At 42.1% G+C, this 26,109-nt stretch overlaps 2 protein-coding genes across 5 annotated transcripts; both read left to right on the forward strand.

Moving 5' to 3' along the window:
• Window positions 1–542: 542 nt before the first annotated feature.
• LOC122005328 lies at window positions 543–5,703 on the forward strand. 2 transcript variants are annotated; one of them, XR_006118374.1, is made up of 7 exons: window positions 543–892; window positions 1,629–1,823; window positions 2,422–2,538; window positions 2,649–2,798; window positions 3,556–3,614; window positions 5,227–5,465; window positions 5,623–5,703. XR_006118374.1 is itself a non-coding variant. In XM_042560335.1 (6 exons), exons 1-6 carry the CDS (start codon window positions 695–697, stop codon window positions 5,360–5,362), a joined length of 855 nt encoding a protein of 284 aa, XP_042416269.1. In that variant the 5' UTR covers window positions 543–694; the 3' UTR covers window positions 5,363–5,560. The 2 variants fall into 2 exon arrangements, 1 of the variants encoding a protein (XP_042416269.1); XM_042560335.1 differs by lacking the exon at window positions 5,623–5,703 and having other exon boundaries at window positions 5,227–5,560.
• A 3,212-nt stretch (window positions 5,704–8,915) lies between these two features.
• On the forward strand, window positions 8,916–12,453 carry LOC122005329 (probably inactive leucine-rich repeat receptor-like protein kinase At5g48380). 3 transcript variants are annotated; one of them, XM_042560338.1, is made up of 4 exons: window positions 8,916–9,121; window positions 9,371–9,482; window positions 10,242–11,176; window positions 11,312–12,453. In XM_042560338.1, exons 3-4 carry the CDS (start codon window positions 10,337–10,339, stop codon window positions 12,308–12,310), a joined length of 1,839 nt encoding a protein of 612 aa, XP_042416272.1. In that variant the 5' UTR covers window positions 8,916–9,121; window positions 9,371–9,482; window positions 10,242–10,336; the 3' UTR covers window positions 12,311–12,453. The 3 variants fall into 3 exon arrangements, with proteins under 3 accessions (XP_042416272.1, XP_042416270.1, XP_042416271.1); XM_042560336.1 differs by lacking the exon at window positions 9,371–9,482; XM_042560337.1 differs by lacking the exon at window positions 9,371–9,482 and having other exon boundaries at window positions 10,246–11,176.
• Window positions 12,454–26,109: the final 13,656 nt, after the last annotated feature.

Here is a 26,109-nt window from a genome sequence, read left to right on the forward strand (position 1 = left end):
AATCACTGGCTTAATCCCATAAAGGTTTCGGATCTTTTGGAAGCAACTTGTAAAGATATTATCGAACGTCAGGTAGGTACAGATCGAGTGGGCTTCATCCTCGAACCCATTTTCAAAATAATAAAGAGAAATTCCAAAGCACTTTCTTTGACAATGAAAATCCTTCTATCCCATGGCCTCTTGCAGTTAAATCTGACTTCGTAATTTATCTTTTTTTATATAAATTTAGTATTATAAAAAATTAAAATTTTATTTACCTTAGATTATGTTAAAAAACAAAAAGTGAAATCCGTTATCCATTAAAAATTTTACAAAATTTTATTTATCAAAGATTATGTAAAAAAAAGTGAAATCACTGAAATCCGGTACGCATTAGAAGGGAATAAATCAAATATGTTAATCAACTCCACTATGTCTGGTGAAATTTTATTTACCTTCGAATCCTGTACGTTAGTGGCTTCAATTGAATGTGCCGCAACCCAAAAGTACAAAAATATCTCTTCTCACTTCCACGGCGCTTTTAGATTCGTGCACTCTGTACCATGATACGTCTCCTTAAACCGCCCCTCGTCTCTCCTCTTCGTCCCTTTCGCATTCTACTGCTCTCGACAGCAGCGGAGGAAGGAGGGATCCAGATAGGATAGCGTCCGAGTAGGCTTTGGATTGAGGATTCATTGCAGGAAGAGGAGGAACAATGGTTTCCTGTTCCCCACCCGTTCGGTTCATCTTCAAGGCTCCCGACCATGGTATTTTTCTGCCTATGGCGTCGCTCGACTCCGGCCTCTGCGTCTCTTCTCGAAGCCCTATGGTTTCCCGCATTTCTACCCGTCATCCGTTTGATTCTGCATGGATTGGAATCCGGAGGTCGCATCTTCCATATCGAGCTCTCATGGTATGATATCTTAGCTCGTCAGTCGGAAACTTGATTTGACTGCGAGATTAGATTTTTTTTTTTTTCCTTCCTTTTTTCACAATGTGTATCCACTCGTTAGCCTGGTTTCTGACGGAATAATATCGCTTTCAATTTTAAGGTATTATAAATTTTAGTGCTAATAACATAATGATGCTAAGGATAACATTGATGGGAAATATCCGAGGTAGATCAGGAAATATTCAGGCGGACAATGACACTCTATTGACAACGTATAAAAACTTCTAGAAAATAAAGCATTAAATACCTACATCCACGCTAGTGTTAAATATTCCTAGCCTTTCAGAGTAATGAAGGTTGGGCATTGTCAATCGTCAAATAAAATTATAAATGGATGAAAAAGTTAATCTATCCGGCAGTGATTTGGGATAAACCTCCTTTTCCATTAGAGGTATGCTAACTGGTGGAAACACATAGTGGAGAAGGTTGCATGGCAGGCCATTTGGGTAGTGTGATGCCTTTTGAATACCTTTATTTATTATCCTCTTTTGTCGAATAATAATATTGAGTTCTAAAGGAAAAGGGTTAGTAGTATCATAACTCTTTATTCCCTAATGATTTGCTTTACTTATTACATTTACACTTCTTAATCTAACAATAGGCTTTCTATTTTTTTATATGCTCAATTGAATAATTAATTGTTCAATAATCATTCACTATCATTGGGTTTATTTCTCATCTTAATTTGATGGTATAGGGAGGTTTTGTTTGTAAAAAAGGAGACGGTGATAGTGGTAATTGGAGTAGTGAACAGAGAGATGGATCATTTCCATCTGCCTCATCAGAAGAAAGTGATATCCAACTTCCAACTCAAGCCCAATCTCTTGTTGAAGGTTCAGCCACAGCTGCTGTATCAGAGTACAAGTCAATTCCAGACATTGATTATCTAATGGTTTTGCCTTCAACAAATTGAAATTCCTTTTCTTTGAAACAACTATATATTTCTACTAATTATCTTTGTTTTTTTTAATGTTTTCATTATTCACTTCCATGACTTCCTTGTTGAATGGACATCTCTACATTAAGCTACAACAGATTATCTAAAATTTACCCTTAAAAGTGGAAAGTATAACAGACTTTAGTATTCTAAATTATGCCATTGTTGAGATTGGTTGGTTCATTCATATAGCAACAAAGGTGTTGAATAGGAGGAAGAATAACTATGGAAAGGCAATCATTAGTTTCTATAGTTAGATGAATTGAATCATTCAGAGTTAAGGCAAGGAGTAGAGGGGAAAAAAACTCTAGATAGTGAAGTGAAAAGTGATTTAATTGATTTCAATATTACTAGTGATATAACATAGTTCAATGGTTAAAATTTATGGAGTTAATTCCCAATAATTAGGGCTTACATGGCTTGGCTTACAGGTCCAAAAGACTTATATCTTTTTTAAACTGATGTTTTCATGTGCTTACTTGCCATCATATTATGGTTGAAGGAAAATAGCAATGTTTTTGTCGTGTATCCAACGTTTATATATCTTTTCCAGGAACTTTTGACCATCCAACAGCAAGGACCTAGATCAATCGGGTTCTTTGGGACACGGAACATGGGATTCATGCATCAGCAACTTATTGAGATTCTCAGCTATGCAATGGTTATTACTGTAAGGTTTCCTCGTGGCTGCAGACTGCTTTACATGATTATGGGATATTCTCCAAATTCCTCATCACCTAATTGCAGCTCTTAATTTCAAATACACTAATTCCACTGCAGAAGAACCATATTGTTACTTCAGGAGCCTCTGGGACTAATGCAGCAGTTATTAGGGGTGCTTTAAGAGCAGAGAAGCCAGAGTTGCTCACTGTGATCTTACCCCAGAGCCTAAAAATGCAACCACCTGAGAGTCAGGAGTTATTATCTAAGGCAAGTAGTAACCTAGGTTTGCTTGTTTCCCCTCACAAGCTTTTATGCAATATGTTTGCAAGTCTTGTAATGATACTTCTATAACTTATAGGGCTCAGATAAAAGTAAGGCAACTACAATTTGAATATTTTTGCAAGCCTTGCAAATTTCAAATGATGTTTTATGACACCTTTTCTGCATTCCTTTTTAAAAATCTTTATTGCATCAGTGTTAATATTATTGTTTCATTCTCTAACTTCCTCTCAAAATAATATTCATTCGCCAATTGTATAACTTTTTACCTGGAAACAGCCTCTTGCAAAAAAACAGGATAAGACTGCGTACAATGGATCCTTCCCCGAGACCCCGCATAGCGGGAGCTTCGTGCACCGGGCTGCCCTTTTTTTTTCAATTGTATAACTTTTTAGAATGTTACTATTGTAAGCACTTTGATGGAGAGTTTTCCTTCCTAAATGTACTTCCATTTTAGGCTTTTGGCTCACCTTGCTCTGATTTCTTCCAAATAGGATGTAGTAAGGTAAATGGACAAATTTGAGAAAAATTATGAGCAACCGTCTCTGCCCATGTCCAAATAATTTAGCATTTTCTTAGACATCAGATGGGATGATTTGAACTTAATTTGCTCAAAATATTTTCACTACTCTTATTGTTTCAAACAAAAATTTAATGCTTATTATATTTTTATGTAGCTTCTGATGAGATTTGTTTGATTCAATCTTGATTTGATGACCTTCTTTTTCTATTAACTACTTTTCAGGTTCAACATCTGATTGAGATGCCTAAAAATGATAATTTGCCATTACTGGAAGCTAGCAGGTCCGTTGTGCCACTATGTTTCCTTTCTTAGACAACTATTAGCATTCCAAATTGTAGAATACTAACTTAAGCCGATGCTTCGGCCATTCTTAGGATCATTTATTTGTCTTCCAGAGAGCCAATAAACACTTGCACACACAGACGTGGTTCTCTCAAAGGAAAGTAAATGTTTAAGGAATTATACATTTTTGTTTCTCACATGGGAGTTTTCTAAAACAGACTTGGTAAATTATAATCCACATAGACTACTTTCAAGTGGCACTTTAAATGTGAAACTAGGGGACTTAAAAAACGAAGAAAAACGAATCTTTTTGCCATGAATTGAATGACATTTTGAATTATCGTTGTTTTTTAATCCATCCCCTTTAGATTATGAACTAAAATGGCAATTTAGGAATAGGAATGGGTACCAGAAATATTCCCAAACTCAAAGGGGGCTTCACACTTTTTTTGTTAAATTCACGAAATTGTCGTACCCATTCTACATTACAATATGATGGCTACGCTATTAGCTATTGTAAAAAAATTTATTTCGTTGAACTGTTGAACCAGTCAAACTTCAAAGGCACTGTGACTGATTCCTACTTTCCAGGAGAAATATAGCAAGTTCATACATTCTGTTTGAATAATATATGAATGATGCACATTCCAGTAGTTTCTTCTATATTACTGATGGTGATAATTTAGATATTTATTGAATGCATTTCTATGGCCAAATTTCCTCTATCTTTTTTTTTTTGGCATTCAACTGGGCATTTGCTTGCCTATCCCAATATGAAACTTGTAGCTTAATTCTTCTACTCTTCTTATATCAAGAATTCGTTCAAATTTCTCAGACCTACCATTATTATTTTCAATATCTGATATAAAATATCTATAATTATATGCTTAAGTACATATGTACACATTTATCCTCGTCACTTTTTTCCAATTTTATTGATTTACCATTATTCCAAAATGAGTCCAAACCATAAATTGATAAACCAAATATTTCAGTTTGGTTTCGCTTAGTTATATTTGGTTCAATTTATTTATTTATTTTTTCCCCAGTCTTGGATACCCACTCCAAATTTTGTCTATATCTAATTACTCAAAAATTAACCTTTTGTCATCTATTTTTATTGAATCCATAGATAAATCAAACATTTTCATATTGTTAAAGTAACTTATTATATTAACTTTTGTTTCTTAAACAAAAATATTCTGTAGAGCATTATCATTTATTCAGTTATAAAAATAATGGGTACATCAAGGCGGTAGAAAAATCGCATAATTGCATAGTTCAACTGAATTCAATTTTGAAATCTATTTTAAATTATAATTATGTAACGCATGTGCACGGAAAGACATTTTTCTACCGTTTCTTATTAACACTCATTATATAAGTAGAAAAATAAGTACTGAATTCTAGATATAGTTTCTTAAGAACTACACAAACCATTTTGATTCTTTCTTTCATAAGTAGAATAGTTGCTGCTTCTGGCACTCTCTAATACGGTTCATAGGTTCGAGTAGTGAAACTAAGAGGTATAATTGTACTACACTGCCGATACGGCTTCTTCTCTGCTAGCTTTTCTAAACTTCCTTACAAATTTGTTCACTCCAACAACAGGCTGTGCAATATGGATATTTTGTCGAAGGTACAACAAGTCATATGCTTTGCTTTCCATGACAGCAGATTACTCCTGGAGACTTGCCAAGAAGCCAGGAAGCTTCGAAAACTAGTGACTCTATTTTATCTTGATTGATCTCCATGCTTGGTTACAAGTGATTTCATGTATATATTTTCTGTAAGATGGGAGATCAGGTTCATTCGATTCTTCCCTTTTGCCTTCTCACCTTCGTGGATAGGTAATTGGTTTTTCTTTCTGTTTTTATATATTTCGGATAAACAGAATCATTATCAATTTCTTCATTCAGTAGAATAAATGATTTGTTAATTACTATTCCTTTGCCCAAATCTTTAAATGCATGTGCTTTTCAAGTGATAAAATGTTTCTTTCAGCAGGTTTTTTCCCCCTCTGTGTGAGACATTTGTAGGAATATTCCAGATTTTATAGTAATAATAAGATTCTTGCAGTTCGCCTTTTCTTTCTTTCTGTAGCTTGGTGTGTGCCTAACATATATGTTTGATTCATTTAGTCGATATAAACTGTGATTAGGTCTAACATATATTTTTATTCCATTGAATGAAAGAGGAGGAGCTCATCCTCCAAAGCTTCAACAGGCCAATTAATTATGAATTCATTTTCTTTTATATATTGCGTTTGGAAAGAGGTGAGATTATTTTTAGTTTTCTACCTAATTTATTCCGGCTCATTTATTCGATTTGATCCGTTTCTTATCAATTTTGTCTTTAATCATTACACTTCATTACTTATTTACTTTCATAAAAAGACACATATTATCATCACTATATATAAATGCATTATTATAATTCCACTACTAACTCTATCAGTCGAATATGAAATATACACAATAAAATGCCTATAACAATTTTTAAGCTTCTTAACAGTAGTATTAATTTATTTAATGGAAAACATATATTTATTATTTTGGTAATCTAATTATGATCAAATAGTCAAGGGTAAAATTATAAGAGAGACAAACTTTTAGAAGTATTGTCATAAATATTTTAGGAGTAAATTTTGCTGGCCAGAATCTGGTCAGCTAGAAATCTCTATCTCCCAATTAAAATGTATGTATGAACATGCATATAATTAATATGGTCATATGAAATTATTAAAATACACATACATATACATGCATGCATATATTCTAGCTGGTCAGATTCTGACCATTTAACAATACCCATGTTTTAGAGCAAAAACATTTTCCTTTCATAAAGGCTGCTATATCCCTGCTAGGGGTGATCACGGATTGGGTTGGTTCGATTATTGGGATAAAAAACTATCCGACCCTACTAGATCGGATAATGTAATATATGACCCTACATCCGACCCTATATCCGGCGGTTATTATGTATTAAATATCCGACGGGTTGTCAGTTATTTGGATATCCGACCCTATATCCAATTAAATATAAAATATAAATATAAAATAATAAAAAATAAAATATTTTAAAATGATAATAGACATTACTCATTACACGTTGTAGTAGCTAATCGTCAATAGCTGTTACAACGTGTAACAACTTATCGGTAGTAGCTACTACAACGTGTAGCAGCTTATCCGCAGTAGCTACTATAACGTGTAACAACTTATCGACACTAGTTGCTACAAGTAGGGGTGATCGCGGATCGGGTTGGTTTGGTTATTGGGATAAAAAACTATCCGGCCCTACTAGATCGGATAATGTAATATCATGACCCTACATCCGGCCCTATATCCAGCGGATTTTATTTTTTCGATTCGGTTCGGGTCAGTATAAACGAGTTGATCGGTTTGACGGGTTGACCGCTCACCCCTAATCCCTGCTCACCTTGCCCCACGTTGCCTTCAATTCAAACTTTGAAAAGCAATTGGATTTCCCTAGGACGATACCTTGCCACACCAGCACAGGACGACACCTTTCAGTAATTAAGCTGCCACCGATTTGACAACTTTGAAACCGTGCCATCCTTTTATCTCTTTTTATATAGAAAATTAGACTGTCGACAATTTATTTTTTTTAAAAAAAAGTTTAATTATCTTTTTAAAAATATGTTACTTCTGGAATATGGCAAAGCTAAACACATACATCGACTTTACAAAAATATTTAATTGTGATTCTCCTCAAATGATTAGCGCTAACTGCTAACTGCTCTGACCATTGACCATGAATTGCGGTGTCTTTTCTTCTTTTTCGTCCCATGACTTGCCGTCGCAGTTTTAGGAAATTCCTATCATCACTTTTTGTGTGAAAGGCATAAAATGTAACAACAAGGACTGCACTGGTAATTTTCAAATTTCGATGGACGTTTGGGAAAAAGAAAAACTTTCAAAAACAACATCCTTAGTTTCTTTATTAGAACATCCACATCAATTTCTTTATTACTATATCTAAAATTTAAGATAAATGATCTACTTTATTAAATTTAGATAATCACTTTTCACTACACACTACATCAAATACCTTAAAATTTTCATGATCCTTATTTTTTTATTATTTTATTTTCTTTCTTCTATTTTTTATTATTATATTTATGGAATAAGTGGAAGAAGAGAGATTGAGTGGAAGGAGAGAGATTAAAAAGAAATATTATTTTATTTTTAGGGTAGAGGTTTCATTCCCTAAATTTAGAGAATCACTATTCATCAAATCTAAATTTAGGAAATTGATAGGGTAACTGATGTAGAGAATGTTTAGTTATCCTATCTAAAATTTAGGATAAAATTTTTAAATAGGGTAACTGATGTAGATGCTCTTAGCGTCTTATATGATTCAGTTTATTATAAATATTCTTAAAATTATTAAATAATTATAGTTAAAATTATTTAAATATTAGTTAAAACTACTCTAATGTAATTGAAAATTATTTAACTTGATTAAAATTAATAAATAAAATCATATAACTGAAAAGGCAAGTGGTTAGAGAAAGGGTGATTTACATTCCACCAATTTTGAGATTCAATCTCTCCATTTCAAATGATAAATTTTTATTTATTTACCATTTTTATATCCGTAGGATGAAAATGTTTGAACAAGAATATTCTAGTAATATAAAAATAAAATAGGAATCCATTTGATATTTTTAAAAATAGGATGTTCTTTTCACAATAACAAAAATAAAGGGGCCGCATTTATTTTTTACCAAAAAAAAACCATTTTTTTTCCTTAAAAAAGTGGTGTTTTGTTAATGGAAATAAAAGCAATGATGTATACAGATTTCAAGTACCTTTTCAGCATACCGGGCAGAGATCGTTATTCTTTTCCAACCAGAACATGGGTAAGCAGATGTGCTGATGTTTACGAGTGACTCGTTTTTCTATTAACTGATTGGACTGGTCAAGTCAAATCCAGGAAATGGGTGTGTTTTGGCCTGCAAGAGAGGCAGACGTTTCTTATTCTCACTCGAGCGCATGTACCCCGCCACCCGGTCTACTTGCTTCATCAAAAAAAAACCGAGAACCAAACCCGGTCAGAATCACTAAACCCGATCAAAACATATTTATTTTAAAAAAATAAAAATGGGATTTAAAGTGGAAAATTCATTGGATTTGTTAAGAATTCATGTGCTATAGCTCTAAAATAATATTTTAGATAGATTGATTGCTTCGACTGGACCGGTAAAGACGGTTCGCTCCGGTTCGGTCGGATTGGAAATATTCAGTGACTGGTGGGAGTTCTTGAGTTCGGTGCTTTGCCTACGAATCCTGGCACTGCAGGTAGTCTCTCTCCTCACACTGTGTTTATTACTCAGGAGCGGAGACTGGAAGTGGAGACAACGCTGGGAACGAGAAAAGTTTTCTTTGAACTCCGCGTCCCGGAGTGGGGGCTCTGCTTGGTGAATGGTGGGAGGCGAGGCTGGGGTTTTTGCGGGCAATTCCCAGGCTGATTGTTCTCGGTTAGCTCTCAGAAATAAGAATTTTTTTTAGGCGTTTTAGATTGCTCTTTAGGTTTGCTACTGATAAAGTTTGTCCATTTCTAGTGATTGTTAGTCTGTTGGTAGAGGATTTTTTTTTTCTTTCTTATGTTTCTTTTGCTCATGATGATCTTGGAGTTTGCGATTATGTTACCACCTTTTTGATTTTTATTCTGGGGTTTTTGGTTTCCTGAGCTTGCGTCGGGAAAATTTTGATTTTGTTTTATGCAGTTCCTGTGGATCTTAGTGTGAGGGAGTTTGCTCGTGTTTCGCGGTGAAGAATAGGGGGAGAGAGAATTTGTTGCTTCGATGCAGTTTTAATCCGTCACATCTGATCTCTCAGGTAGTGGGCTTCCCGTGTTTGGAGAGGGTGATCCTCTGGTGTCCTCTCGTGTTCTACCTGTGTATGGTATATTTGCCGTCATCACTTCGTTTGTCGGAAACAGACTGGAAAATCTTAGTCGTCTGTTTGCGTTTTTGTCTCTTGTTTTGTGTATTTGAGCTTAGTTTTATGTTTGCGTCACTTGGCGATCTGCAGCCTAAGGATTTCTTATCAGTTTTCTAAAATTCAACAAGGCTAATTTTGTTGCTTGTTTAATCTTGTATATTTTGAAGGTGATGTTCTGTCTTTTGCTACACTTCTAAAACGTTTCATTTTTGCAAACTTGGTTACGGGAGCAGTTGTTTGTCGTCAAGGTTAGATCATAGTGTCGATGGGTACCATTGGAGCCTTTGGCCCTTTTCCATAATACTTGTACACATAAGAGTTCTTATTGGCTTTTGAGATTCTGATGTCATGTTTAATTTTGCATAATTGGTTGGACTTGACCACCTTGGTCGAGCTCGTAACATGTTGTGTTAAATTCTAAATGGAGCTAATTGTTGTATGATTTATAGCCTCTTGCTAATTGTTGTACGATTTATAAATTATTGCATAGTCAGTTTTATTTGCAGCGTAATTGAGGTTTGCCAACCTCAAATAGTTGGGACTAACACAGTTTGATGATTGTTAGTTGAATTTTATTCTCGCTTCTTCTTGAGCAAGCTCATATGAAAAACATTATAGATTTAATGCTGAGTCTAATCTCTATTTTCCATATAGATAGATATAGCCGAATCATGGAAAATAAAACACTTGGCTGCATTTGACTCTGTTCCTCTAATTAGCAACAGACAAGGGGGAAAGAAGGAGCTCTTATGTTTATGGCCATGAAGTGGAGACTTTCTGTTGCTCTTATTCAGACACTGCTTTGGTTTTTGATCAATAATAGATGTCATGGTACTCTTAACGACATCCAATGTTTAAAAGACTTTAAGCAATCAGTAGAAGATCCTGAAGGCTATGCATTTTACTCTTGGAAGTTTGATAACCTAACAGAAGGAGCTTTATGCAAGTTTTCTGGTGTTGAATGCTGGCATGAAGATGAAAGCAAGGTCCTCAACCTGAGACTTTCCAACATGGGGCTTCGAGGCCAGTTCCCTTCAGGGCTCGAAAATTGCACAAGCTTGACTGGGCTTGATCTCTCGAACAACAACTTTTCAGGACCTATTCCTGCTGATATTGCAAAAAGGATACATTTTGTCACATCACTCGATCTTTCATTCAATAATTTCTCGGGGGAAATTCCGCCCAATCTATCTGATTGCAGTTATCTTAATACCCTCAATCTTCAGCATAATCAATTGACTGGACAAATTCCTGGGCAACTTGGCAGCCTTGCAAGACTGAAAGACTTTGATGTTTCAAACAATCATTTGTCTGGACAGATACCTACCTTTACTATTAGTATTCCAGCATCAAGTTTTGCAAGCAATGAGGGACTCTGTGGACTACCTTTGAATGGTTGCACTGGGAGTTCAAAGAAATCTAATGCCAGTGTAATTATAGGCTCAGCTATTGCAGGTGTTGTTATAACCATCATTTTTGTTGGTGTTGTTTTGTACTTCTGCATGCAGAGAATGCCCATCAAGAAGAAAGAGAAGGACGTAGAAGAAAACAAGTGGGTGAAGTCAATGAAAGGAGTCAAAGGCGTCAAGGTGAGTTAGGTGCACTTTTCATTTGTTTATGAGCTGACTTTCTTTCTAAGCCTGCTAAGTTACAATAGGAGCTTTCCTCTTTCTTTTTCAATCTATATCCGTAGCCTAAAGTCGAATCCATTTTCTTATACTTAGGTGTCTATGTTTGAGAAATCAGTGTCAAAAATGAAGTTGAGTGATCTCATGCAAGCAACTAATGATTTCAACAAAGATAACATTATTGGTACGGGTAGAACAGGGACTGTGTACAAGGCAACACTTCCGGACGGCACTTATTTAGCTATCAAAAGGTTGCAGGACTCACAGCATTCTGAAAAACACTTTGGATCAGAGATGGCAACACTTGGAAATGTCCAACATAAAAACTTGGTTCCCCTTCTTGGCTATTGTGTTGCCAAAAAGGAGAAGCTCTTGGTGTACAAGTACATGCCCAATGGGACTCTCTACGATCAGTTACATGGTTCTGCTTCACCAGGCAAAAGTATGGAGTGGCTGACAAGACTGAAAATTAGTATTGGGGCAGCAAAGGGAATAGCTTGGCTTCACCACAGCTGCAATCCTCGCATTCTGCACCGAAACATTAGTTCTAAATGTATACTCCTGGATGAAGACTATGAGCCCAAAATATCTGATTTTGGGCTTGCAAAGCTGATGAATCCTATAGATACGCATCTCAGCACTTTTGTGAATGGTGAGTTTGGGGATCTGGGATACGTTGCTCCTGAATACACACGCACCCTGGTTGCAACACCAAAAGGTGATGTTTACAGTTTTGGTGTCGTACTTCTTGAGTTGGTCACTGGTGAAAAGCCAACTCAAGTATCCAAGGCTTCAGAAAACTTCAAAGGTAGTTTGGTGGAGTGGGTTACTTTTCTCTCAAATAACTCTATTCTCCAGGATGCAATCGACAAATCATTGATTGGGAAGGATAATGACAGTGAGCTGCTTCAGTTCTTGAAAGTTGCTTGTTCTTGTGCTCTCTCTGGCCCCAAGGAGAGGCCAACCATGTTTGAAGTTTACCAGCTTCTGCGAGCTATTGGCGAAAAGTACCATTTTTCGTCAGATGCTGATACTCTTTTACCATCCCTTATTACAGATGCTGAAAGTTTGGATGAACTTATCGTAGCAAAGTGATGTAGAAGGTTGGCGGATGTAGGGAGGAAATCGATATGTTAGTATTAGTATTTTAATGTTGTAGCATGTTGCCGAGAACATATTAGTATCTTGTAAATCAAGTTGTCTTAAAGCATCTTAGATGAATATTATTTGTCTTCCCACATCCTATGTACACATTATATTTGGACTAGGTTTTGGTATCTCATTTGCCCATGTTGAATGGTTTCTTGTTATATCTAGGACTGCTAAATAAGCCTATGCTCAAGTTAGAACTGCATGATAAAGAACCAATGAGTTTAGTTAGGTCTCATGTATTGCATGTAGTTTTCCCTCGTTTTTCCCCCCTCTCCACATTCAAGATGAGTCTGTTCATGGGAAATTGACTACTTTATTGTTCTATATTTGTAGTTGCTCTGATATTGGAAGAATAGAAAAAACTGCGAGAGGTAGATAAATATGTGATTGTGATTCTTTGCTGACCTTGCAGAAACAATTATTATCAATTATGAGGATTTTCTAAAATTCACTAAAAAAAGCCCTCCCTTGTTTATGATGATCGGATGTGGCATGTTTCTCATTGAATTATTATCCAATGACAAGACAAGGTACTTGGCAAAGTAACATTAACAAAGTGCACCTGGGCTATCATGGAATCTCTCGATTCGATTTGATTCTAACTTACGACATATCATAAAGAATGTTTTTCCAATAGTTAGTAAATTTGAGATGTTTAATTGTTAGGCCGTTATAAATACTTTTGGATTTATCTGTCAGTTGAAAATTGTATATTAGAGAGGTCCATTTGGTATGGGTCAATTATCAAAATGGATATTAAAATTAAGATGGTCAATATCTAAGTGTTAAAGGGTCGGATGGAGGATAATTGTAATGGTCGGTCAGGTAGTCAGGGTCTGACCGCAGGGAGATATGTGATATGTCCAAGCAGACCTCCAGTCCAGCTCGGGATGATATGTAAGACAGTCGACACTCAATACAAAGTAGCAGGATACCGAGGGAGATCGGATAACTAGTCCAAACGGGAGAGGACATGTTACTACACAGTCATCGCACGAAAGAGCAACTAAGGTCACCAGAGCATAGGGCTCCCGGCCGAATGGCAACCCCTCTCGACCAAGCAGCGGGATCTGGCCGTGGACGGAGCGGAGTCCCGGTCGAGCGGCTACCCCACTCGGCCAAGCAACGAGACCATTGCAGTATCTCTCGATATCCTTTTTGGGAGGTAGTGCTGCTGACACGAGACATGATTGACAGACGGATCGTATGACAGAAGTTTTTACTGTCTCATCAGGAATATGCATACCCTATTAAGGTATGTTGTCAAAGGTACTTTCCTGACAGATCCTTTTATAGGACATATTAAAGAGTGTGTTCATGCCTCGAGAAGTGTGCATATCGCCCACCAGAGCTCTATATAAAGGGAGTCCATCACCGGTGGAGGTAAGCGTTATCTATTGTTTGTGCATAGTTCTACAGTTGCTCTACTTTTCTCCACATTCAGGTGACTGAGTTGAGTGTCAGAGGACCAACGCTGAGATCTCTTCCTTGGCTTGACACTAACGTTACTTGTTTTACAGAGCAGAGCGAGGTCTTCAACCGGTCAGCGAAGCCGTCACATCCCCAGTTTTCCACCTTCCTGCTTTCGGACAGGATCATTTTGGCGTCATCTGTGGGAACGTAGCCTGCATCTGAACGAGAAGATGGAGGGTGTTGGACGATTCACCACGGTGACGCTAACACAAGAGGAGCTCGACATGCTGGTACAAGCCCGAGCAGCCAAGATAGTGAAGCAACAACAACAACAAGTGCTAGCCGAACGCTAAATGCAGGAGCCTGCAGCATCAGTCGTTGGTCAACCAGCTGAGCATGGTGATCGAGCAGACCGAGTATCTGCTCAGGATAATAGTAAGAAGTCGGTTGGCATGTATGGGGAAGCACCCAATGTGCCTATCCCCTTCCACCGAGCGCTATTAAGGACTCCATCGGAGAAATGGGGCGGAGCAGACAAGGATTGGGGGTCTTCTTCAGATGATGCATCCATTCAGGACGCAAGGAAAGGGAAGGCACCCAGGGAGGATTGATTCGTTCGAACGAATCAATTAACAATTTTCGAAGGGGATTCTGAACGACCCTCTGCCAAGGCACTACATGCCGCTAGCGATCGGGAAGTATAACGGAACTACCGACCCAGACGACCATTTGACCAAAGTTAACAACGCGACCACACTTCATCAGTACACTGATGGAGTGAAGTGTCGGGTCTTTCTCACCACTCTCTCAGAGTCAACACAACGCTGGTTCAAGAGATTGCCGGACGGATCAATCCACAACTTTAAGGACTTCCGAGTGACATTCCTACACCACTTCGCCAGCAGTCGTTGCCATCAGAAGACGAGCGTGAATTTGTTCTCGCTGAAGCAGGGTCCAAGGAAGCATTGAGGGCTTACATCCAGCACTTCAATCAGGTGGTCATGGGCATTCCAGCGGTCTCCTCAGATGTGCTGATAAACGCCTTCACTCAGGGGCTCACCGAGGGCAAGTTCTTTCGATCGTTTATTCGAAAGTCGTTAAGGAACTTCGGCCACCTACAAAAGAAGGTCACCAAATACATCAACGTGGAAGAAGCCTAGGTGGCGAGAAGGAGGAAGACGCCTGCCGAGCCCGCAGCAGCATTTGAACGGTGGCATCCGAGCAGCCAGCAACCTCCTAATGGGCCTCGATCAGGAGGAGCCCAGGACGCATGTCACGCAGCATGAGGCAGTCGATCGCCCAAAGGCTACAAAAGGCAAAATATGGACGCCAATATTTTGTTCCTTCCATCAGTCGGCACGCAACACACAACACCGGGGACTGCTATGACCTGACGCTAATAGCCAGCAGATCGCCTCAAAGGGGGTATCGCCGTCGATCACCATCTCCTGACACTACAATAAAAATGACTTTCCGCAGCGCGCAATTATGCTATCCGCAGAGCGCATCGCATGCTGCACAACTCCATGCTGTTAAAAGTCATAAAGCATTCACAACGCGCGGCTGCGCGCTACGGTAAATTGCATTCGCAGCGCACGATCGCGCACTACGGTAAATTACATTCGCAGCGCACGGCCGCGTGCTGCGGTAAATTGCATTCACAGCGTGTAGCTGCACACTGTAGTTAATATCATTCGCAGCATGCGACCGCGCGCTTTGATTAATTGCATATAACATAATATATATATATATATATATATATATATATCACATATAATTATCAATATCATACAATTATCATTAAAAGCATAATTGTGTTACAAGCATATAAAAATAAAAATAAATAAATATAATAATTTTCTTTCCAATAGGAATAATTGAGTTACAGGTTGATAAGGTAAAAAAATTATGAACAGTAAGTCTTTCCTCTCCTTCTATGCCTCTCTGAAGTAGTGCAAGTAGTTCAAAATCCACATTGATTTCTGATTGCTGCATTGGTTCTTCTAACTTTCTTGCATTGGAATACATAAAATAATCACAACATTAATAGACCACTCGGTTCTCACAAGGTAACATTCATGAGACTAGTCCTATAAGAATTAAACGACATAAGTATTAGATAACCAACCACTGATTTATGTGTCTGAAAAGAATCAAATGATAGTTTTCTTATTCTGAAACAAAGGGAGTTGGAAACACATTAATAACATAACAAAAAAACTATTTTGACAGGGAGAGACACTCACTAACCTTCTGTGCTTTTACAATTAAAATTTGATCAACTTGATGCCCTCCAACTGCAAAGAAAGGCGGGTAAGATATTAACGTGAGTAAGAAAAACACAAACATAAATAAGAAATAATTTTTAGGTGATCAGAAAATGAATACCTCTACTAATCATGTGTATTAATTTTTATGAGAAAATTAGGTAGGTTCATTTGCTAATCACCTAAATAGTTATGTGGTAGCTGCAGTTTTTTTGGAAAAACAAATTGATGCAATAACTAAAATATCCAACAAATGCTAGTGATTAACTTTACTCATCTTGTAAACCTCAGCTGGAAGAAGTAGAGGCTGGCGAAGCCATCTATGTTTGAGCCATGGATATAAAAGTGTATATATGACCTTGAAAAATTGAGCCATAAACAATGCATGATCGACATCCAGTATCATTTTTGGCATGACATAATCTAAACTCTGCAATAAAGACTTGATGATAAATTCAAATGTATTAACAGGTGAACATGAAGAAATAAGCAAACAGACTTTCAAGTAATAACTCATTAAATTTGAAGAAACAACTTTCTAAGTATGTTGAATAATTAATTTGATATTAAAGTATAAAAGATGTCTGTATGACTGGAATCCACGCTACAAACAAAGCACAATGTGCAACAATGATTCCCTCAAACTTCCCATTATCTCAATTATGAAAATAACAGGCTTACGATGTTATCACCAACAAACTTATAATTAGCCTAAAAGGATTAAAAGGAAGCTTCACACATATGTGAATTTATTTAATAGCATGTTCAAAAATAGAGCCAGTGTCAAAATACTAAAATTCAACATTACACGTTGCCCTAGTATATTTAGAATATAAATTATTTAATTATATTCCAAGATTTTCAAACTAAATACACATATACATAAAAGATATATTCCTTACCAACTTTTCCATGATAGCAAACTATTTGTTACTGTTGGGACCGATTATGTAGCTAGAGGAGGAGAGGGGGGGTGAATAGCTCAGCACAATCTCGTGCTCCTTGTGCTCTTCGTTGCTTGTTTCTTCAATGATATGCAGCAGAAATACAAGAAACAAAACATACAACGTTAACTCAAGGATTTACTTGGTATCCACCTCACAAGAGGTGACTAATCCAAGGATCCACACACTCACGCACCCTCCACTAATGAAAACACTCCTTTACGGTAACTACTGAAGGCGGAGAAGCCCTACAAGTTCACACTACAAGAAGAAAGGGAAAGGGAACAAAATACAAGCAAAAGCTTACAAGTTTGCACAAGAAAAACCCTAACCCTAGATTTCTTCTTCTGCTGTAGATCCACCTCTTGACTTGGAAATGCCTCCAAGAACCCTCAAGATCTGGCGGTGAGAACTTTGTGGAGTTGCTGTGAAGATCGCTGAAGAGAAGAATCGAAGTCGTGGAAGTTCTGCCAAGAGAACAGCTCGCCAGCAGCTAAATACGACGCCAACGGTCGGATCGCAATCGATTGGATTGCTCCCAATCGATTGGGGAGGCTTTGGATCGATCAACTGATCGATCCAGAGCGCCTCTATGCTCTCAGGAATTGCCTGGATCGATCGGCTGATCGATCCAGGGCTTATCGCGCAGAATCAAACCTCCCAATCGATCCACTGATCGATTGGAGGCTCTGGATCGATCAGCTGATCGATCAGCTGATCGATCCAGAGCTGTTCTATTCGCGCGACACTTCTCCCGAATCAATCCACTGATCGATTGGGAGAAGGCTTGTCGTGGGGACTCGCCTAATCGATCAGCTGATCGATTGGGCATGAGCCAATCGATCGGCTGATCGATCCAGCTCATGGTTTTTGCCCAAAACCAAGTCCAAAGTCCCCTAAACCAACATCCGGTCAACCATGACATGTTGGTACATTATGCCTAGCATCCGACCACCCTTGACCTGCTAGGACTCCCTCACCAAGTGTCCAGTCAATCCATTTGACCCACTTGGACTTTTCTTCCTCATGCCAAGTATCCAGTCAATCCCTTTGACCTACCTGGACTTTCCAACACCAGATGTCCGATCAGCCTTGATCCATCTGGATTTCCTCGTGTCTGGCTTCACTCAGCAGGACTTTCCCAATTGCCTAGCTTCACTCACCAGGACTTTCCCAATTGTCTGGCTTCACTCACTAGGTCTTTCCATCTGCCTGGCTTCACTCACCAGGATTTTCACCTAGCTTCACTCACTAGGTCTTTCACCTAGTTTTACTCACTAGGTCTTTCACCTGGCTTCACTCACCAGGATTTCCAACTGCCTAGCTTCACTCACTAGGTCTTTCCATCTACCTGGCTTCACTCACCAGGATTTCCAGTCAAGTATCCAGTCAACCTTGACATACAAGACTCTCCTTCACAATCTCCCCAAATGAACAATCGCACCTGCAATCTCCATGTGTTGTCTATATGTATTGTCAAACATCGAAACCAAAATATCAAGACTCGAGCTTGACTCAATTCAAGCTCAATCAAACAGATCAACCTTGACCTAGAGAATATTGCACCAACAGTTACTTCAAAAATGAGATACTTATTCAGAACTGCATCGACTAGCACAGGAGCAAGCACAACCTGTGAAGCCACAAAGGGATGTGAAAATGGGAAAGAAACGCAAGTTAAATATGAAAATGCACATTCACTATATTGTATACGATTTTCACTGTGGGCTTTCATAAACTTAAAGTATAACTCCATTAATATATAAAAGACATCATATTTAGATGATCCTGTTCGAAAGCTGAATCAACGGACGCTGGACACGTGGTGCTCTCCGGTCGCTGACGTAGATCTTCGACCGCTTGTGTAAACTTCCGGCGAACCTACAAAAAGTCGACCCAGGAAAGGGTTCCCGGCAGCGACCCTCCGACGCTCAAGTTAGAAAGATGAACAGTAAGAAAGTGGCTCCAGGGATCCTTGATTGCATACCTCCGGTGAAGTGCAAAGCTCCTTATATAGAGCTAGGAAGGAGCTCAGGCACACATACCTAGGCAAACACGTGTCCCCAACCCATACCCCAGTAAGGGCCTGTCAGCAAGCTTACCTGACACCATACTGCTACAGTCCAAGCACGTCTTCGATGGGACAGCGGAACCCCTTGTCGTACGATTTGAAGTATGGCCGGATTATAGAGCATGCCTGCTGTCAGAAGACGTCCCTTGTCCTATTCTCCTTATTCCCCGTCGAGCGTCCGGCCGGCCGGCACACGCCCTACGTCCGGCCGGTCATATATAGTGGTCTACTTGGGAGATTCTAGGTAAGGTGCTCTGTGGAGACTGTTAGCAGTATGTTACCCTATGTCTTCGGCCGAACGTGTCATCCGCTCGGCCCTACGATCCTGTTAAATGAGCGTCGGAACCCCGACTCCTGCCGGGGCGCATTTTGCCATCAGTAAGACACCGGTCGGCCGGCCGGGCGGTCGGCCCGCCCTTATCCGGTCGGCCTATCGATCCAACCCTTTCTCGGGAGTCCGATTGGTCCCTCCTTCTCCTATCAACTACCTGGCCCTTTGACTTCCACGTGGCGTTGACTTCCCAGAACGGGGGTCCCCGTTCTTACCGCCGGATCACTTGCCTCCCCTTCAAGTCTAGTCGAAGGAGGAGTTTAGTCTGACTGACTGGACCATTAGTTGAACCGAGCGGCCTACTACAACCACCGTCCGATCGGAAACACAGGGGGTAGCTAAAACGCCAGTCAACGGTCGCTTTACTCGGCGTCTCTTCGAAGTTTTCGCCAATCTCTATCATTAAGGTCGAGCACGCGCTCATTAAATGCGTTCCAGAGGCTGGTTGCCACGTGGCGGTGCTGTCGTAATCGTACGACGGCGGCGTGATGCTTTGACGGGATCGAGGCGGTTCGAAATGGACGACGCGATGCGCGCTCTGATTCCCGTGACCTGGATCCAACGATGGAGGCCGCTCGACCTTCACCCTATAAAATCTTCGCCCTCCCGTCTTCACCGCATTTGCGTTGGCGACTTCGACCTCTGTCCCTGGTGTTTCGGTGCTCCGGCGATCCCGCTCCTGCTTTCCGACGATCTCCGGCGTCCCTTCCTCGATCCTTTTCCTCGTCGTAAGACTCTCCTTCTTTCTCCTTTTAGTTCTTGCGCTTTCTTTGCGTTGCTTTCCCCAGTTTTCGTCCTCGGGGTACTATTCCGGTACCCTCTTCTTGTTTTTGTCCTCTACCTTCATCTTTTTTGGTTTCATCCGCTCGGACAATGGCCCAATCTTCCCAACCCGAAGACGAAACTTTCGGCCCATGGTACACTACCATGGAGTCGCGCTTCGATTGGCGCGACGTCGATGTTTTAATTAACAGTTTCGACCTCCCCTCCAATCTTGAAATCATCGTACCCACCGACTCCGCTCGGCCAAACAAACTGCCGCGCGGATCTTTTTATGTTTTTCGCGACCAATTTACAGCCGGTCTGCGCTTTCCCATTCATCCCTTCTTTGTAGAAGTTTGCAACTTTTTCGACATCCCGCTCGGAAGCCTAGTCCCCAATACTTTCCGCCTTTTATGCGATGTAGTCATCCTCTTCAAAATCCATAACATTCCCCTCCGGCCGGAGGTTTTCTATTACTTCTATTACCCTAAGCAATCCGAGCCGGGCACCTATATGTTCCAAGCTCGGCCCGGCTTGGTCTTCTTTAATAAATTGCCTTCCTCCAATAAACATTGGAAGGAATTCTTCTTTTATATCCGCCTTCCCGAGCGGGCTTCCTTCCGAATCCAATGACAGGTTGGCAATCCCCTCTCCCCCGAGCTCAAAAAGTTCAAGACCCGACTGGATTACCTCCACGCCGCCAACATGCTATCCGGCTTGCGGCTGGACATCAACAAGTTTCTTCCAGAAGGGGTTATGTACATTTTTGGCTTGAGTCCGATCAGAACCCCACTCCCGGGCGGCTTCGGTAAGGATTCCACTTCGTAACTTTATTTTAATTGTTAACTGATCTTCTCTGTTTTCCTTTGCAGCGAACACCATCATGGAGTCAGTGATGGCTGGCATCTTGAAGAAAAAGCCGGCAGCGCTCGAAGCCGCGGCAGCTAAAGAAATAGAGACGCTCGACATCCAACCGGTCGGCTCGCATGAAGGGGAAAGCGGGACTCAGGAAGAGTCGGCCGCTCAGGCCTCTCATCAGAACGTGGTAGGCGGAGCCACCCCCAGCGGAGGACCAACTGTCCAAGAGGAAGGTTCCGCTCGGGAGGAGGAGCAACCTCGACAAAAGAGGCGCCGAGTGGAGACTCCCCTGCGATCGGCTACCTCCGCAGTCCAACCATCTGAGCGGGTCACTGCAACTGCTCGCGGCAAGGCTCCAGATGTCGAAGCCATTTCGTCCGACCGGACGCCCTCTGAATGGGACGAGCCGGCAGCCCCAATTGAGGCTATTCCGGTCAGCACCCTTCCGCCCGCTCGTCAACCAGTCCAGCATTCAACCATTCATTCTCAGTTTTCGGCGCCGGTCATGGCCGCACTGTACAGGTCACTCTGCATCTTCCGACTGAAGAGCTGCTGCCAGAGGCCGACCGACCAACCGCGCCTGAGCATACCATCACCTTGAAGGGGCCCCTAGCTGAGATGTGGGCCGACGCTCGGGCGCGCGTCGCGCTGATCCCCCTCCGAAATTTAGCCAATAGCCATATGCAGGAGGCCACGGGGGTAAGTTTATTTTCTCCAAGTTTTGTATGCATTCCTTCCGTTCGGCAACTAACAACTTCTAATTTCTTTTGTCAGAGATGGGTGGAGGAGATTGCTGTCTCCAACCGCCTGGCCATGGTGGATAAAGAACTAAGGCAGCTGAAGGCAGCAGCCGGTCCGTCCGGCTCTCGAGGCCCATCATACTCTGAGCTGCAAAAGGAGCTTAAGAAGGCCCAGGATTTGCTGGCGGCCAAGCAGAAGAAGACGGCCGACCAGGCTCACCATCTGGCCGAGCTCGAGGGAGTGAAAAAATCTTTAGATCACAAGATAAACTTGGCGACCGAGCGGAAGAACACGGTTATCTCCGACCTGGAGAAAAAGAATGTGGAGGCTCGAGGCCTAGAGCAGAAAGTAAAGGAGCTGATGGATCAGCTCGATGGCGAGAAAACGGGTCGCTCGGCTGACGCGCTCAAGCATGTAGACGAGCTGAAAACTTTGTAGGAGTCCCTCGCCACGTCTCAATTGGCCTTCAAAGAATACCAAGAGGCCGAGCCAAACCGGGTTGCTGCTCTGAGACAGAATTACATCCGCTCACCCCAGTTTTCAGAAAAAGTTTGCGAGCGGATGTACACTGCTTTCGACCTTGCCATGGCCGCCACCATTACCTACTTGAAGTCCAAGGGTCTTCTTCCGGATTCCACTACTATCCCGGCCGGAGATCAAGTGGCGCTCCTGGACAACATCCCCAAGGACCTTTACGATTATATTGAGTAGACTTTTTATATGTAATCCGGCCGCTCGGCCAGAAAGTGATCCTTTTTTGTAATTAGGCCGCTCGGCCTAAAGTTTTATTTTTAATGCAACGCTTTCCTTTCGTTTGCTTTGTCCTTTTGCTGGTCAATGTGTGTGTTGTCCGCTCGACTCCTATCACACCTCCCGTGCTTGACAGCTATTTTTACGAAGTGTTTTGCGATACATTTCCGCTCGGACGAATATGTCCTGCTTCAACAGAAGAGGTTATTCACTGAATATTGATGAAGTACCTTTGGGTACTGTGCCGAGCGGAATGCATATGTGGTCAAGCGATGTTGACCGCGAGTACGAGTCTTCTTGATCGCCTTATTGCTCTCGGAGGATTTATAGACGCCGACTCGTCTCTCAATTTTTAACGTCGGAGCTCGACGGTCTTCCGCTCGGAGGGTTTATAGACGCCGGCTTGTCTCTCGATTTTTAACGTCGGAGCTCGACGGTCTTCCGCTCGGAGGGTTTATAGACGCCGGCTCATCTCTCGATTTTTAACGTCAGAGCTCGACGGTCTTCCGCTCGGAGGGTTTATAGACGTCGGCTCGTCTCTCGATTTTTAATGTCGGAGCTCGACGGTCTTCAAGGCTAATTTTAACATTGCCATTCGGCGAAGCTATTTGCCATCCTTTAAATCATTTTGGCTTCCTGCATTACAAGTACATAAGCGACCAAAACGTATACAAAAATTACATCAGCGCACCTCTTACCCAGCTCGGTACGACTGGAGATGATTCGCGCTCCATGGTCGATCCAGCTGCCGCCCGTCTTCATTCTCCAAATAATAAGCGCCCGAGCGGAGTTTTTCGATGATTTTGAAGGGGCCCGCCCAAGGAGCTTCCAGCTTGCCGACGTTGCCGACCGGCTTTACTTTCTTCCAGACAAGGTCACCAACCTGGAATGCTCTGGGGATTACACGCCGGTTGTAATTTTGCTTCATCCGTTGCCGGTACGCCATCAGCCGTACGGACGCCTTGGCTCGCTCTTCTTCGACCAAATCCAGCTCCATGTTCCTCCGCTCGGCGTTATCATCATCATAATTCTGGATCCGGACGGACTCGACGCCGACTTCGACAGGAATAACCGCTTCGCCGCCATACACCAGATGGAAAGGTGCGACGCCCGTTCCTTCCTTTGGGGTCGTTCGGATGGCCCATAGGACGCCCGGCACTTCGTCTACCCAGCTTCCTCCCAAATGGTCGAGCCGAGCGCGCAGAATACGAAGAATTTCCCGATTGGCTACTTCGGCTTGACCATTGCTTTGGGGGTACGCCATGGACGTGAAGTGTTGCTCGATGCCATAGCTTTTGCACCAATCTTCGAGCAATTTTCCCGCAAACTGCCGCCCGTTATCGGAAACAAGTCGACAGGGGATGCCGAACCGGCAGATGATATGTTGTCAAATAAACTTCTTGACCATCTGCTCGGTGATCTTGGCGAGCGGCTCGGCCTCCACCCACTTGGAAAAATAATCGACCGCCACTAGTAGAAATTTCCGCTGCCCGGTCGCGATAGGAAACGGACCCACAATATCCTTCCCCCATTGGTCGAACGGATAGGACACGGTGGCTGCTTTCATTTCCTCCGCCGGTCGGTGGGAGAAGTTATGATACTTTTGGCAAGAAAGGTACGTCGCTACGGTCCAAGCGGCGTCTGCTTGCAGGGTTGGCCAAAAGTATCCGGCCAACAGGATCTTCTTAGCCAGCGATCGTCCGCCCGGATGCCCTCCACACGATCCTTGATGCACTTCTTGGAGGATGTACGCTGCATCTTCCAAGCTTACGCATTTCAAAAGCGGGCGGGAGAAAGCCTTCTTGTAGAGTTGATCTCCGATGAGTGTGAACCGGCCGGCTCTCCTCCTCAGCAGCTGGGCTTCATCCCGATCGGACGGTGAAGCGTCCGAGCGAAGAAACTCCATGATGCACGTCCTCCAGTCGCTCGGAAACGTGAGGCCCTCCATCCGGCCGACGTGCGCCACCAAAGATACTTATTCAATTGGCTGCTGGATGGCGACCGGCGTTATTGAACTTGCGAGTTTGGCTAACTCATCAGCCGCTAGGTTTTCCGCTCGGGGTATCTTCTGGACAATGACTTCTCTGAAATTGGCTTTAAGCTTATCAAAGGCTTCCGCATAGAGTTTGAGCCGAGCATTGTTAATTTCAAAGGTGCCAGAAAGCTGCTGAGCGGCCAGCTGCGAATCCGAATGGAGCGTTACCCGACTGGCCCCGACATGCCGAGCTGCCTGCAAGCCGGCTATGAGGGTTTCATACTCCGCTTCATTGTTTGTAGCTCTATAATCCATCAGGACGGATAAGTGCATCTTTTCTTCTTGGGGAGATAGCAGTAGTACTCCAATCCCGCTCCCGAGCCTAGTGGACGATCCGTCCACAAATATCCTCCACATGGCTTCGGGTTCTGACCTTTGTACTTCGGTGACAAAATCCGCCAAGGACTGCGCCTTTATCGCCGAACGGGGCTGGTATTGAATGTCAAATTCGCTCAATTCCGTTGTCCATTTGATGAGCCGCCCGGACGCTTCTGGATTGAACAGCACTCTCCCCAATGGACTATTCATCCGGACGATGATGGTAAGAGCCAAGAAATAGGGACGGAGGCGCCGAGCGGCGAGGACCAAAGCGAAAGCCAGCTTCTCGAGCCCGGTGTAGCGAGATTCAGCATCTTTTAAAATATGGCTCAGAAAATATACAGGCTCTTCTCCACTCGCCCTCACTAGTCCCGAGCCGACTGCTTGCTCAGTTGAAGATAAATAGATACAAAGTGGCTCACCCATAGTTGGCTTGGCTAGCACGGGTAGAGAGTTCAAGTATGCCTTCAGATCTTCGAACGCCCGATCGCATTCTTCGTCCCAGTGAAACTTAGTGGCTTTGCGCAAGATTTTGAAAAAAGGCAGGCTCCGATCAGCGGTCTTGGAAATGAATCTGGACAGAGCAGTTATCCAACCGGTCAAACGCTGCACTTCCCTCAGATTTCTTGGGGGTGGCATATCTTGTAACGCTTTCACTTTGCTGGGATTGGCCTCGATGCCCCACTCGGTCACTATGTATCCCAAGAAACATCCGCCTTTTGCTTCGAACAGGCACTTCTGAGGGTTTAACTTAACTCCATATTTCCGTAGCGTTCGGAAAGTTTCCTCCATGTCTTCTAAGAGATCGGCCGCTCGGACGGACTTGATGAGAATGTCGTCCACGTATACTTCCAGATTTCGCTCGATCTGCTCTTTGAATACTTTGTTCATCAAGCGCTGATAAGTGGCTCCCGCGTTCTTCAGTCCGAACGGCATCACATTATAGCAATAAGTGTCGTCGGCTGTGACGAAACTAACTTTTTCTTGATCTTCTCGGGCGAGCGGCACTTGATGGTAACCTTGATATGCGTCGAGCATGCATATCAACTCACAGCCGGCCGTAGAATCCACCAGTTGATCGATCCGAGGCAGAGGATAAAAATCTTTTGGGCAGGCCTTGTTAAGATCCCGGAAATCGATGCACACTCTCCACTTGTTTCCCGGCTTGGATACTAGTACCACGTTCGCCAACCAGCTCGAGAACTGGACCTCGCGTATGTGGTCGGCCTCCAGGAGTTTCTCGACCTCCGCT

Source organism: Zingiber officinale, chromosome 7B, assembly GCF_018446385.1.
Source record: "Zingiber officinale cultivar Zhangliang chromosome 7B, Zo_v1.1, whole genome shotgun sequence".
In the NCBI taxonomy this organism is placed as follows: Eukaryota; Viridiplantae; Streptophyta; class Magnoliopsida; order Zingiberales; family Zingiberaceae; genus Zingiber; species Zingiber officinale.

What these genes read in the sequence shown, in the direction of transcription:
- LOC122005329 (XM_042560338.1), top strand. Translation starts at nt 10,337, where the DNA reads ATGTTTATGGCCATGAAGTGGAGACTTTCTGTTGCTCTTATTCAGACA. An exon ending in AAGGAGTCAAAGGCGTCAAG is followed by an intron (nt 11,177 to 11,311) that starts GTGAGTTAGGTG and finishes TCTTATACTTAG; the next exon opens with GTGTCTATGTTTGAGAAATC.
- LOC122005328 (XM_042560335.1), top strand. Translation starts at nt 695, where the DNA reads ATGGTTTCCTGTTCCCCACCCGTTCGGTTCATCTTCAAGGCTCCCGAC. An exon ending in GCTATGCAATGGTTATTACT is followed by an intron (nt 2,539 to 2,648) that starts GTAAGGTTTCCT and finishes ATTCCACTGCAG; the next exon opens with AAGAACCATATTGTTACTTC. An exon ending in CCATTACTGGAAGCTAGCAG is followed by an intron (nt 3,615 to 5,226) that starts GTCCGTTGTGCC and finishes CTCCAACAACAG; the next exon opens with GCTGTGCAATATGGATATTT.